Here is a 15,474-nt window from a genome sequence, read left to right as displayed (position 1 = left end):
CTTTCCTTCCCATAAGGAGTAAAGGTCTTCTTTTCACTTACTATTTTTGCTGATTCAAATTTAACAATTATTAATACTCTCTCAGGTGCTTTTACATTCATTTTTCTTATGTAATCCCACAGAGAAGCCATATATGACTGTCATGAGTAGCTTCTATAATATGAATACTAGCAATCTATAAAGTATATAAGGTACTGAACAAACATGAAGAATTTAAAAGTTTTGAGTAGAATTTTAGAGATGGTAGGGATGTTGGAAATCACTGCATTTTTCATATTTTCATACCACTCATTCTGAGACTCCCTGACAGATTCCCATTGTACAGACTCTGTACAAACATCTGTGATTAAGAGCTTGGTACTTTTTCCAGACAGCTGGCTTAATCTATTTTTGAACAACGGTGTAGCTGTTAGAAAACACCTTCTTTGTTTTCAGCCAAAATCTGCTTCACTGTGCCTTGTAGCCACTGGTCCAAGTCCAAGAGAATAAATTTGCTTCTTCTGGAAATTGCTATTCCCCTCTTCTGGATTTCCTTGGGTTGTCATACTTTTTTATTTTGATTTCAATTATACCATGGTAGCAGTGAGACATATCACAGTTTTGTGTGAATGTTTCCTTGGTTTTTTCTTTCTTTCTCCCCACACCTCAACACTGCCTTTCTCCACTCTAGGGGACAGAACTTCAAAGACAGGGACTATCTTTGTATCCTTATAGCCTAAGGCCATGAATAATAGGGGTTGTCCTGGATATGCCACGTAGCTCATCATCCCTGCTTCTCACTGCCATCTATTGAGAAAAGTGTCTATGTGCCTCCAGTGAAACCAAACCAGCTACGATTAGTCTTCATGAAATGGACAAGGAACCACGAGCTAGACCAAAGACTGTCCAGCACCACCTGCGCCAAATGTATTTCCAAATGGAAGGAGGCTGTTAAAGCACAGAAGCCATGAGAGACATGAAAGAGAGTAAGACACAAGAACCTACAGCACAGCTTCTGTGGAGTCTTCTAATACGATCCTACTTTTTAAGGTTACCTTAGCATATTTGAGAGCTTATAACTTTAAATAACCAAACTAACACAGATATCAATAAAATATTGCTAAAACGAACAGAATTCAGCATAGTCATCCCTCCAAGTCTTCACGTTCTCTTCCTCAAAAAAATCCTCAGTTTTTCAAAATATTCTTTATATACATAGAAGAATTACCTTAGCACACAATTAATATTTAATGTTAATATAAACTAATACTGCTATTGATCAAAGCATTTTAAAAACTCTTCCTCGGTGGTCCCTTGATGCACACTTGAATCTATGTCTTTGAAGTAATTGTTTTGGATGTGAAACACGCATTTGGATTAAGACATGTCAGATGATAACAGGTAATGGCCATGTGTTTTGTGCAGGTGGATGTGACTATTTTTGAAAGCATGTTAAGTCATATGGCACTGAGTTTTGTTAATAAGTTGGATAATTAATTGAGTCCAGTAACTAGGAAATAATAAAACTTTTTTGGGGGGCATGGCTTATATACTAATGATAAAAGCCATTCCCAAAAGATGTTCTAAAAATTCTCTGAGTTGTCATAGCACTCATAGCACAATTAGAATTCATGTGTACAACTAATCTCCATTTAGCAACTAAGTTGTCTAATGTTTTTAAGGTGAATCACACCTGATGAAACAAAAATCCATGACAACTAAACAACTGTTATCACCCATGGAGCTCATAATGAAGAATTTTATCTGAATATATTAGTGATTTATATGAAGTTTTATATGGTGTGTGTATAGCTAAGAATTTTTTTCCTCAGAGTTCCCCTTTCTCTACTATCACTTTTTGAGATTCATGGCAGATTATACCACAGGTATAGGAAACTCTTCTTCTAAGAAAATGTGAAATATACATGACTCACAGACAGAAAAATAGAAAAGTCCCAGTATTCTGGAGTCTCTAGGCATTTAACAATGATAGTCTAATTTCCAGCCAAGAAGAAGAATGAAATTAACAATAAAATTAAGAACTTCTCCATTTCTCCTTAATTAATCAAAAGCCACAAGTAGAATCAGAAACAAAAATGCTAACTCTAGTGAAATTTGGAGGCATCCATCACCCTTAGTTACAGTATGTGAGAAAGTCAAATTGGGATGTGGGAAAAGGCAAAGAGTATGACTGGGGACTTCCCTTGGCCTGTTTGATACAAAGTCTGCAGAAACTTGGAAGGCAGGGCTGAAGGAGAAAATATAAGGACAAGTCATATTTGTCAGAAGTACTCTGGACTGTGAAGAGGGAGAGTCTGCCTTGCAACAGTCCTTCAGTGCTATTCTTTGACAAGGGAAAATAAAGCATAATTGAACTCACATACACAATCCTGAGCCCAAAATAAAATTCCTATTCACCTGAAATTTGGACCTTGCACCCTCCAAACACACTTCAACCTCCAATAGAGTAATACTCTGTATGGAACCTATACAAGATCTATATTAAGATAGCCCAAGAAAAATGGATAAACAAATAGCAAATAAACAGCTCTAAGTCAAGAATGTTGTTACTCAAGAAGATGAAAATACATAATGTCATTTATAATATATAAATATGTGGCTCAGTCATGCATTTGAAATAAAATCACAAAGCAGAAATAAAAGTCAGGGAAGATATGGTGAGTCAAAAGAAGGAAATTAAATGTAAGCTGGCATATTTTGGGAAGAGGTGGAAGAAAAAAATTAAATCATTACAGAAATAAAAGGTAAATTAGAAGCAGCATAAATGAGGATAAGACAGGAATAAAATACAGCTTTAAAAAAAAATTAACCAAAAAAGAAGAAATGGATAAAAAAGTTCTAAAGGAATAGAGAAGAAAATATGATATGGTAGAAATGGAAGACATACAAAGAAGATTCAACAAACATCTAATTGGTGTCCTTGAAGAAGGCCAAAATACTGGAATAGAAAAAATATTTCAAAACGAAAGTCAAGAAAATTATTATGGAGAAATAAAAAATGTACAGATTGAATACTGAGCATACTGTGCATAATGTCTGAGGAAAAATAAATATAGATCCACATATAGAACAATCAAAAGCAAGTTATTGGACTTAAAAGATTATTTTGAACATTCAAACCAAAACCTCATGTCAATTATATAAGGAAAACAATCATACCAGCCTCAGACTCTTCCACATCAACATTCCATACAAGGACACAGTGAGCAATGTCTTCAGATACATTACTAAAATAAAGTATTACTTAAGAAATTTATAGCCAGCCTCTCTCTCATAGATATATATATATATATATAAAACCTGTATATACACACACACACATTATATGTATATCTACAATAATTAATGTGGTTCTAAAGCATGAATGCCCAGATCAATGGAACAGGATAGAGTCTAGAAATAAAATCTAAGTAAATAGAGACATTTAATAAATTTTAATTATGGTACTTCAAATCAGTGGGAAAGATAGATTACCCAATACACTATACAGTCATCTGGAAAAAAATATTTGGATCCCTACTCCACACTATACAGTCTTACACTATACACTTACACCAAAATACATGTTATATGTAATCAAATATTTTCATATAAAAAGTGAGACCATGAAAGTACTAAAGAAAATATGGGTAAGAACTTCTAAAAATTTGGGGGGAAGATCTTTCTAAATATGACACGAAACCTGTAGCCATAATTTGTAAATGTGACTACACAAAATTCAAAAAGATCTGGATAGGGAAAAAGGAAACAATAAACAGTAAAATGGCACATAAGAAAATGAGAAAATAATTCTCATATCACAAAGGGCTGGTTTAAAAAAAAACCCATAAGAAATTCCTCTTAATCAGTAGCAAATATGAAGAAAAGCAAATATAAATTGGGTCCTAATCATATAAGACATTAAATATGAAAATATGGTTACGTTCATTCATGATAAAGAAATGAAAAGTAAAACTATATTGTTACATATTTTTACCTATTTGGCCAAGAAAAAATACCTTTTGGTAACATACTGCTGATAAATTAAGGAGGAAATGGGCACCCTCATGCATTTATGATAATAGCTAAAAAATTGAAAATGCACTTTAACCAAACAATTCTATATATTTGCACGTGTTTGAAATGTCATGTATACAAGAATACTTATTGCAGTATTCCTTTTAATAGCCAAATATTGGTAATATTCTCTATTTCCATCAATAGAAGGCTAGTAAGTTCCAACATTCAATGAATTATAATGCAGCCATTAAAAAGTAAGGCTCTGGCACTCAGTGTGCCGAGTAATCTTGCAGAATGTTCTGCTTCTGAGAAAACTGTATTAAGAGGACCATACTCATTAACTGATATCACCAATATATTATGATTTATAAATTCTTTGATCCTCATTCCTGTGACCTTGTTCACATAAAAAATCTAAACATTGAGTAATCATAATGACCAATCAATGTTTTGAAAATAAAAGACTATCACCCCTTCTGAGTTGGGAGAATCCTGTTAAAATTTCACATCCAAATATCAAAATGCAGAAGATATTTTAAATTAGAACTGATGAAACAAATACAATAGCCTAATGATCCATTTCGAAAAGAGGTCACAAAGGAAAACCTGTAGAAATGGATCAAGTTTTCATATCCTCCATTATGAGAGCAGTTTTTATCACAATATGACATATTGCCTATAGTTTGGAGCTGAAGTGTTCTTTGGAAATTGTAGGAACGCTTTGCTTTCAATATGCAAAAGGAACGCAACTGAAAAATTGAAGGTCTCTCATTTTTAAAGTCCTCTCCAGTTAATAAAATACTATCTTCTCTGTTCTGAACTATCCTCATAGAACATCTGAAGAATACAATTCTACTCACTATTCACAAAAACACATATACACACAAACACAAACATATATGGAATTACATACAGGTAAAGAGATATGTCTAGTGAATGCTTACCTGGTAACGTGTCGGCTGATTGAGAATGCTGTTAAAACTGTGTGATTCAAAAACTCTTGAGTTAGACTGAGTGAAGAGGTTTAACTAGGAAAAAATACAATTAACCTAGTAAATTAGAATACATTCATTTGGAAATAAAAAATATAATCTCCCTTATTCTCCCAGATAGTATTTCAGGAGTCAACATCTCTGAGGAACAATTTATGGAAGTTGAGTTTTATAAGTAATTTCATATATTTTCAAAAGGTAAAAATTAATGTGAGCAACACACTCACATTTATCAAATTGTTGGCAAGAAGTGCTGTAATAGAACTGTTTAATTGAAAATATATTTTTTAATGTTGAAGCTCATATTAAGCAATTATTCCTGGGGTCTTGCATACTGCATCAAAACGTATTCATGACATCTCGAAGCCGTTGTTCCTAGTAGTAGTTCCATCTGTCCCTAACCCTAAGTTGCTCTCCTGGAATTGAACAGACACACACTACAGGTTTGGATAATATCAACTGGTATTCTGTAGCCCTAAAATATTATCCAAAATAATACACTTTCCCAGGTGTCATCATCCTGCCTTGTACTGAGCCAGGTTCACAATTTTGGGACAAATTAGGCTAAGAAGTGTAGGTTTTCTTTACTTTTCTCTCTTCTCCTTTTAAGATTCACTGTTGCATGTGTCAGAGCAGTGAGCAAGAGGAGCATACCTAGAGTCTGTTCTTCATTAGAAGCAGCACCTGCCTCATATTGGCAGGTCATTTGTTATTGACAGGTGTAATTCAAAGGCAGAAGCCCTTATCCAATAGCTGGATTCACCCCACCATCTGACTTGCTGCCATTCTAACTCGGGATGGTGTGGGATGCTAGGAACAAAGTGGCACAGTTAGGAAAGGACCCTCCTAACTTTGTTCTTTTGGGTGTCAGGAGAAAATCTTGGCTAACAAACTTAATTCTCCCATTTCCCACTGGAGGTCAGTATCTGACTGTTGACTGAGGCTAGCTGTAAAGATGAGCAGAAAAGATGTTTTAAGGCTCCTTCCTTTCCTCTAAGGAAGAAAACTACAAAAAAAAATTTTCTCTTTTTTTTTTTTTTTACTAAAGTCAAGATATGAAGAATGTCTATAAAATATGAATAAGATTAGAGGGACTTAGCTCCATGCACAATTTTAAAAATATAATCAAAATGCTGTTTTTAACCAGATATCAGGAGACTGGAAAGCCAGGGAGCTGAGAAAAGCTATTCTTTCTGGCTAATGGGCAATACAGTCAGGACAGGACACCCTAGAGCGTGCACAGCTGCTCCCCCACATGCTGGACACAGCTGTGTTTCCTTTACAGGAATTGTATGAGCCACAAGTCGTCTGGATGAACGAGTTTGGCTGTGCAATTCTCAACCTGATTTTTAGTACTTCCCCTTCCAAGTTATGATAATTAGAAATGGAGCTAGTGATTCCAGTTTCCTTCAAAAAGAGAACTTCAAGGTGTGTTCTGTGAAGTTCAAGAGCTGTGAGTCCCTACACATGAGAAGTCTGCTTCTTAATTAATAAAGACAGCTAACAAATTCCCAGAGAAACAAAGCTCCTTCAAAACAAGGTCAATTTCAGCAATAGTAGGAGCAATCCAGGTTGAGATTACTGCCTGGCCCCTTTAAGAGACCAGCCACCAGCTGCTGAAGGCAAGGCCTCGGTGAGGAAGTGGGGCAGTAACCATGCCAGTGCCACAGCTGCTGAGTGAAGAGGCAGCCAGCTGCGCTGGAGTGAACTACGCATCTAATGGCAGGAAACCTGAGTTCCAGCGCAGATCCCACATGGACTAGCCCATGTGGCCTTGCATAGACAAGTTACTTTAATAGCTTCAGTTGTCTTATCTATAAAATGGGAATAATAATAATACCTACCTCACAGCGTTGCATGAGGTTCAAATGTACAGCAAACCACTTTGTAAACTGTGAATGAGGAAGGGCACTGATATTTGTTGAGGCTAGTACTTTGTACATTCCATATAATCCTTACAACAACCCCAAGAAAGTTTTGTCTTTCAGATGAGACAATTAAGGCTCAGGGTGGTTAAGTGATTTATCTGTGTTAATCGCTAGTAAGTCATCAGAGCCAGAACTCAAATCCAGGTCTAATGTCCAGACTGTTTTCCTTACATTAAACTGCTTTTCACTATGTACATATGAAGCAGTGTTTTAAATCACAGGATATCATGGTCAGTCACTGCCTCACAAGCAGTCCAGGCTGAGATTAGCTTTGAAAGAGCCCACCTCCAAATCAAAAAGCAAGTTCAAAAGGCCACTTTCTTAGAGACTAAGAATCCAGGGTATTACAAGTCTTGGATGCTTACAATTATTTTTAAAAGCCGGGAATTCAACTGCACAAATTCTCTCTTTTCCCTCAGTTTCAGTGGACAAAAAATATTCTACCTCTGCTCAAGAAGGCCTGTATTTTATGGAGATATCATTGCTATCCTGTATAGGATGTTGTAGCTACAGATCATTTCCAGCATGTTGCTTTTACATAACATTAGGCAAAAATTATATTTTCTCCCTGCAAAATTGCTCCAATCTTCCTATCATGTCTCCTATAGCAGTTCTTGCCCTGAAAAGTAAGTTTATGATGTTAAAGTGCCATCATGAAACTCATTTTCTTTGTTAAAGTATGATTCAGGGGCAACACAAGAACAAACCATTCCTTCTTATTAGGAAAAGGGCTATTGATGGCTAGTAATTGACAATACTCTGAGGACTATACATATTTTATGAAATTATAGGGGAAAAGATATTTACCCTAATAGTGAGTTTCCACAAATAAGAGGAATATGATGGTAATGAACCATATATACACATCAAGAGGGAACTTTGCAAGGCCAAAACTAACTTCAGAATAACAGGTGAGAAGCACAGAATACATAAAAAAGTTTTCTAACAATAACTTTTCTGTTTACTTTTAACAAATTAAAAGAGGATGTGTTTGTTTGCTTGTTTTTAATCTGGTAGTTCACATGAAGTTCTGACCAAAAGCTGGGCACAGACTGACTTCTTGAAACATTATGGTGATATTAAGTATTCGTCTGTGAAAGACCATGGATGGACAGTTACTTTCAACATCTTTTAAGTTCACACAGAAAAATTATTGAACAAACAGCAAAAGACAAGGAGAAAGACACAAAACATTTATTTTAAGGTCTTGGTAAGTTTCAATACCTACCCTGGATTTTGAGTTACCCATTCCCATTTCTATATCCTTCTGTAGCCTTCTCCTTTTGCATTTGGAAAAGTTAATGATCCGCATGATGAAATAAACAAATGATTTTGGGCTAGGAACTAGACTGAAAGGTGGAGGTAATGTTTTTCCATCATCAAAATAGGATAACCAAAGTTTCGAACGAGCAAACTTCCATTCTACGTCACTGTCATCCTATGTCACAAAAATAGAAAAATAACAACTGATTTTAAAAGCAAAATAGTAACCAATTCCAGTAGGGTTTTGTGATGAACCTAAATTCTGTTTTTGAAATATATGGATGACATACATTTATCTAAATATAATCTCTATAGGCCTACATAACATTGTACCACTTTTATGATGCTCATTTCTTGATTTTCCCTTCACATGCCTCTGCCTGTACCCACTGAAATTTAATGAGAATTACCCTGTTTCCCACTCAAAGAAAGGCAAAGCAAAACACAAGAAAAATTCAGGATCAAAGAAGGATTAGAAGATTAATTACACCCCCACTCCTAATTCTGCATATTCAACAATGGCTCCCCACTTTCTACTCCCTCTCCCCTCTCAACTAGACCTATCCAAACCAGGTGCAGATATAGCATATTATACACCAAAGGCAAAGAGGGAAAAACCAGTACTCAGATGAATTGCTTTTTGGAGTTTATATGTTTGCCCTAACTGTCACAAAAGTCCCTCAATGCCCTAGAACTATCTTTATATCTCCTTATAAACTCAGTGTTGCCCAAGGACATGGACATAGCCATCCTAACTTAGAGAAAGGAGGAAAAGAAGCAATGAAGTGGAGGTTTTCCATAGGTGGAGGAAGTTGGTTCACTCAGTAACAAAACTCACACTGCCATTACCACACCCAAGCAAGTGTTCAAAGTACCACAGTTTTCATTTCTTGAGAACCTAACTTTCTCTTTGAGAATGCTATTGTGGTAGTTTGGAGCTGTATGCACATGTTCTTAAACCTAATCCATTTCTGTGGCTGTGAACCTTGTAAGGAGGACCTTTTGATGAGGTTACATCAATTAGAGCGTGGCCCACCTCAATCAGGATGGGTCTTAGTCCTAGATGAGAGTCTTTCATAAACAAAATGAAATTGACACAGATAAAGAAAAAACCATGGGACGAAAGAAGCTGAAATTCAACAGAATCTAGAAGAAAACCAAGAGACCAGGAAAGGCTACCATGTGCACTGCCATGTGACCATGATGAGCCAGAGACCAAGGATCACCAGCAGCCAGCCCCAGAATGCCAGCCTTCAGGAAGAAAGGATTGCCTTGATGGTGCCTTGATTTGGACTTTCTTTTAGCCTCAAAACGTGAGCCATTAAATTCACATTGTTTAACCAACCCACTGCATGTTATTTGATTGAGCAGCCAAGTAAACTAAAACAGCTATATTATAAGTTTCTAAAATAGTCATAGAGACTCAGGGAAGTTAATATACAGCAAAGCACTAGAAAGATACTGATCACCAATGGGAGGACAGAAGAAAACATATATACAATGATGAAAAAAGCTGCCAAACTAAGTTCAATCCTAAACAAAAAGTAGAAAAGTAATTTCTAGAATATGAAAAATCCTGACTGGATAAAGAACATCATCAATGTTTGCCAGATGTTTAGCAATTCCTCTACCATGGTCTTTGTAGATGGTTGGCTGGCTAATCTAGGAGAAAATAATTTTCCTATGGCCGATACTTCTTCTGGCTACTCATTTCAAAATTTACTCCGAAAATGTCAAAATAAACTTCTGAAATATACTCTGAGTAAAGGAAGAGTAGTAGAAAATGCATGGGAACCCCTGGTGGGCTCCTAGAAGACATTAGATTGTGTGTGACTAGCTATCCAGGTGAAGAACAGAAAAAGGCCCAGGTTCTCTCCACTTGGCTAGAAGCTTCTTTAGTTTACATGCATTTGAGCTCCACCATAAGCAGAAATAGCATGCAATTGGAATGGGATGGCAAGAATATACAGTCCAGATAGGAAACAAGTTTACCTCAATTTCTTGATATGAGCTATTAATCATAGCAATTAGCATGTTGAGTAAAACGACCACCATAGTTACATTGTATATTCCATAAAGAACATATCCAATATTCTCTATGAATTTGTGATCATATTTGAGCACAACGGAAGTCACTTCAGACAACCCAAATATTGACCAAAACAAAGTCTTGAAACTTTCTTCTACACTGTTGAAAGAAAAAAGGTACACAGTAAGTAAATTAACCATTTGCAGTATTAAAGAGTCAAAAGTAAAAACAACTTAGAGTCTGAACACTGTAAAGTTGTGAAATGCCCTCATAAATACCACTATAGTAAGCTCCCTGAGTAGAATTACTTTATTATAATATTTAATAATTATTCTCGGAAAGTATCAAAAGAAACCATTGCCTCTGGGGACTAAGAGAACTAACGGAGCAGAGACCAGGGGTGGGTGGAGGAACAGACTTTTCTCTGTTGAGACATCTGTATTTGAATTTTTTGCCAGAAAAAAATAGGTCCCCCCCCCCGCCCCGAAACTAGTGATTAAATGGTGCCAATGCATAGCTTTTCTGCATAATTACCTGGTTAAAATTCTCTTAATTCAACTGGGAAAGCTTCAGTAATGCCTCAATACCCTATTCCTTTCCTCCTATGAGGATGGAGGGTTGGGTTTTGATTTTGTAGGTGGTTTAAAAATTTATATGAGATTTTCTGGATTAGAACTAGGTTGTGAAGATTAAAATTAAAATACCCATTGCAAAAAAGTATGTACAAGCATATTGCTTGTGCATTGTTTGTGGTGGGAAAGAATGAAAACTCCTAAATATCTATCACTTGGAAACTGGCTAAATAATTCTGATACATCCATTCAGTGAGGTTCTCTGCAGCCATTGACAAAAAAATGAGCAGATGTATCTTCATGTGCTTATAGGAAATGATATCCCAGACATATTGTTAAGTGAAAAACATAAGGTGTAGTAAGTGTGAAATAATCTACCTTATGAGTAAAAATGAGGGCTACACACCTAATTATAATCTTGTTTATGGAAAAAACATCTCTGAAAGTATCAGAAGAAAGCATTACCTCTGGACATTAAGGAGAATAAGAGACCAGAGACCAGGGGTGGGGAGTGGGGAGGGCTTTTCACTGTTGATACCCCTGTATTTGAAATTTTTGCCACAAGCAAATATTACCTACCTAAAAATAATACTTAACTGGAGATGAAGAGGAGGCAAAAGAATGAGATATTTCTGCTCTTTTCCCTAAATTTATAAAATCTACCTCCCGGTGTTCCATTACAGTTGTTACTACTTAGGTCCTCACCAGACTTATTACCCACTTTTATCCATTAAATGACCTTTGCCAACACATATTTGGCTGGTTTAGTAATAAAACCAAGTTGTGACCACTGCTCTGTAAACCAAATGAATAATCCTTACATTTAAAAAGCAAGCCTATAAAATTCTATTACAAAGCAGCATTTGAAACTAAGTATTTCCCCAGGAAAAGATTTATGGAAGCAGTACTTTTTTATTTGTTTTAATAGGTTGCAAACAACAATTAGTTTGTAGGCAGTAGTACTACTTTATTTACTAATTCAGTAATTCAACAATTATTGATCAAGCACCTAGTCATTCTAGAAATTGTGACAGACCCTGGGGATAGAAGGATGAATTAGAATAGTTCCTATCCCTTAAAGTTATTTGTATTATGAAAACATTTGATTATGTGCTGTTACAGCATGGAAGCTAAAAGGAGAATAAGGAAAACTACAACCTCTTTATTCTGCCATTAATTAAATATTATCACAAAATTCTATTGCCCCTTTCCACACCTTTCTACTCCTAACTTCTCTGGGAATCTATATGCAATGCATGTGAGGTGGAAGGAAGTAGTAAAAAGGAAAGGACATTGGCAATTCCTGAGCATCTACCATAGGCAAGGGATTTTATATAAATTGCCTTCCATAATAACCCTCATGATGACCATATCAAGTGCCTTGTACAAAATGTAGTGTGGGGGAGCAGATGTAGCTCAAGCGGCTGAGTGCATGCTTCCCAATTATGAAGTCCTGGGTTTGATCCCCGGTACCTCCTTAAAACAAAACAAAACAAACAACAAACAATATACAAAACACCAACTAAGGGGAGATGATGTAGCTCAGTGGTTGAGCACTGGCTTCCCTCATACATGGTCCCAGGTTCAATCTGCAGCCCAGTACCTCAAAAAACAAAACAGACAACAACAACAAAAAACTGTAGTGTGCTTGTTTGACAAATGAAGAAACTGACTGAGAAATATGAAGTATCATATCCAAAGTCCACAGCTAAAAAAAATAGTGGAGATTGCACATAAATCCAGGTCTGCCTGATTTTTAGAACTTTAGTGGAGTTCTTTCCACTACATCATGTTACCATGTCCTCAAACACAACAGTGAAAAAAATGCAATGTATGAAAATGATTTACATGAAGTTAAAAGGAGACAGGAGGCAGGGTGGCATTATGTGCAGGTTATCTCTGTCCTCCCCACACTGGGTCAAATAGCTTTTCCTTCATTACAATAAAGTTAGCTTCAATTTCCTTTCACTGCTATGTCCTGCTCTACAGTAACTATTTTAAAATTCCTTTCAGAAGAACTTAGATAGCTGGAAGAGCTTGACACATTAGTCTACAGGGAACTTACTGATGTCTATTTTGTTTCCAGCTCTGGCTTCAGAGGGTACAAAGGGAATTCTGGGAGGGTTGATGGTTTCCCCACCTTAACGGACTTCAGTACAGAGAGAGGACCCTACCTCCAAGACAACCAAACACGTGCATGGGTAAAGATCTCACAACCTGTGTGTCTTAAAAGGGCAGCCACTGAGACAGCTTAATCAAGGAAGACTTCATGGAGAACAAGAGTCGCCATGCTAAATACTCAGTAGAGCAAAACCCAATATGACCAAAGGAAGGAAGGGGTATTACCTCTACAGTGGGCTGTAAAATATTTAAATAAAATTTCCACTTACTTAACTCCCTGTCCTGCTTAAGGACTACATTAAAATAAAAGCTGATGCTTCTATTTTTTAAAATAGTACTGGCTACAAAATGATGAAACTAAATTTAATGTTATACATAATGCAAGTGACATCCAGTATTAAATTTTTTTACAGATACTCTAGAAACAGCCAGTTTTGCCTAGGATTTTTCTGAATTCTGATCTGTTCTGCAAGCAAACACTAAGTTCAAAGGGATGACCCATTAGAGCAATATAATCTCACATAAGGACTCACTGTTTTTAGTGGATTTTTTCTGCTCTTAAAATATCTTGGGGGGGGTGGGGAGGGGGATATATGGGAACCTCTTAGGTTTTTTAATGTAACGTTTTGTATTTATCTTTTAAAAAAGACAAAAAGGAAAAAAAATTTTAAAAACCATCTTTATTACAACCATTGAAATTTTTCATTTGATTCATCTAGATTTATAAAAATGTCTAATTATACTTTTCAAATTAATATTTTACTTACGTGGTAAAAGCAGCATTTACTTTAGCCCCAAGGTAGTAAGAATAAAGTATAAACATGCCAATCATAAAGGCAAGAAACACCATAATAAAGAGGACCATGAACTTGAATATGTCCTTCACAGTTCTTCCCAAAGAAATCTGTAAGGGGCCAAAGCTTTCATTCGCAGGGAGGATGTACGCAATCCGCGAGAAGCTGAGCACCACTGCTATGGCATAAAGGCCCTCGGATATAATCTGAGGGTCGGAAGGGAGCCATTTGTCTCTGGCTAGAAAAAAGAGAGAAAGAGATTTAAAATGGAGCTTTCTATTCTTTGGTTAAGTATGCAAAATAAATAAATACTTAAAAGAGGCTCTATCCAGTAGTAGGTAGTTTTATCTTAGTTGAAACTACTCTGTATTTAATTAACTGTTCAGGCACTATTTTCTTTCCACATTAAGCCAAAAACAGATGAAGTCTACATTACTTTCAATGGAGAAAATACTATTGTAAAGATATGAAGTTGACTTCACATTGAGTAGATACAGAATAAACAGGGCAAAACAACAGAATAAAATACAAAGGATGAGGGAACAAGTTATTATAAAACACTTCACTGAACACAGACCACATCAAGATGACAAAACAACTGGCTTGATGGATTTGCCCACTCAGTTGTTAGACTCATGGACCAGCTATTTTGTCATCCCGTAGGCACAGCTAGCATACAACTTCTTTTCCAATTTTGGGAGAATTTAGTTCATCTAACAGTTTATACAAGTAAATGCCAAATTGTGAGGAGTGAGAATGTCACTGAGTCACAGTGGTGCTTCTTTCTACAGGGTGACTGGAGGATTAAGCCTGTTGTTGGGGCTTGCTGAACTAGAGACACTGCTTTTCACTCAAGCTGCCAATCTTCCCACCGTTCAAAGCAAATAACACCAGCAACTTAAAGGAAAAGTGTGTCTTTCCATTTCTACAGAGCTGCCTTAAAATCATATGGAGCATGGTCAGGGAATCTTCCAAACACACACACATATACCATAACATAAGCACTCATTATTCCTTCTGTCTTACATTTTTTTCTATTCCATACTGGTTCAGAAATCTAGTAGTCACATTAGGTCCATTAAATTTCTCACCCACTAAAGTAAATGTTGTATGTCATAAAGCAGATATTACCATGCTCATTTAAAAAGGTAATACTTCAAAAAATTAATAAAAACTCAGAAAAGAAAGAGACATTGTAAAATACAAGTTAGCACATTCTAAGAAATATGGAACTCATTTATTCATTTGTAAAATGAAGAAGTTGAAGAAGACGGTAATTGCTAAGGTGACTGTTAGAATAACTATAAATGTGTTTTCCCACAAACTTCTCACGCAACTTAGAAGTTATTACAGCTAGGACTGATTAAGTAATAAGCATGGACAGCCAGTGAATTAGATACAGTTTGAAAATGTGTTATCTATGCATATTTTATTAATTATTACTGTGTACTTGTGATGAAATAGCACAATCTTCTCTGAGTATACGATCATCAATAAATTTGAAGTGAAGATCTGAAATAATTTATTTTATAGTTAAAATGCTTAACATATGCAAATTGATAAATATGCACATAAATTAAAATACTGTGTAGTATTACCTTGATTAAGGAAAAGAAGTTCTACTCATATACCTCATCAGTAGTAGAAATAAAATATGGTACAGGGATGCATTTAGGATACTAAGTAGAGGAGGATTACTGAAGAAAACTCATTAAACCTTAATTATGATCACATAAAATACATCAGGTGTCTGCATCTGGGTGTTTGAAAGTAGAG

The 15,474-nt window shown here is 35.8% G+C and overlaps 1 protein-coding gene across 7 annotated transcripts in view; it reads right to left on the bottom strand.

Annotated features, from left to right (window-relative positions):
* TRPC3 (transient receptor potential cation channel subfamily C member 3) overlaps nt 1-15,474 on the bottom strand; it is a 72,732-nt gene that overhangs the window by 13,376 nt on the left and 43,882 nt on the right. For 3 of the 7 annotated variants that reach the window (XM_058293126.1, XM_058293137.2, XM_058293159.2), the window contains exons 7-10: nt 13,672-13,936; nt 10,175-10,370; nt 8,148-8,357; nt 4,944-5,027 (exon numbers count right to left, since the gene is read on the bottom strand). In XM_058293126.1, coding sequence (XP_058149109.1) covers nt 4,944-5,027; nt 8,148-8,357; nt 10,175-10,370; nt 13,672-13,936 — 755 coding nt within the window. Of the gene's footprint in view, nt 1-4,943; nt 5,028-6,835; nt 6,884-8,147; nt 8,358-10,174; nt 10,371-13,671; nt 13,937-15,474 lie in introns of all 7 variants that reach the window. The other 4 variants (XM_058293111.2, XM_058293118.2, XM_058293170.2 and 1 more) reach the window with 3 other exon arrangements.

This window comes from Dasypus novemcinctus, chromosome 1 (genome assembly GCF_030445035.2).
Source record: "Dasypus novemcinctus isolate mDasNov1 chromosome 1, mDasNov1.1.hap2, whole genome shotgun sequence".
NCBI classification, from domain to species: Eukaryota; Metazoa; Chordata; class Mammalia; order Cingulata; family Dasypodidae; genus Dasypus; species Dasypus novemcinctus.
The sequence above is the reverse complement of the archived record's forward strand: the minus strand, read 5'-3'. Positions and strand labels throughout refer to the sequence as shown.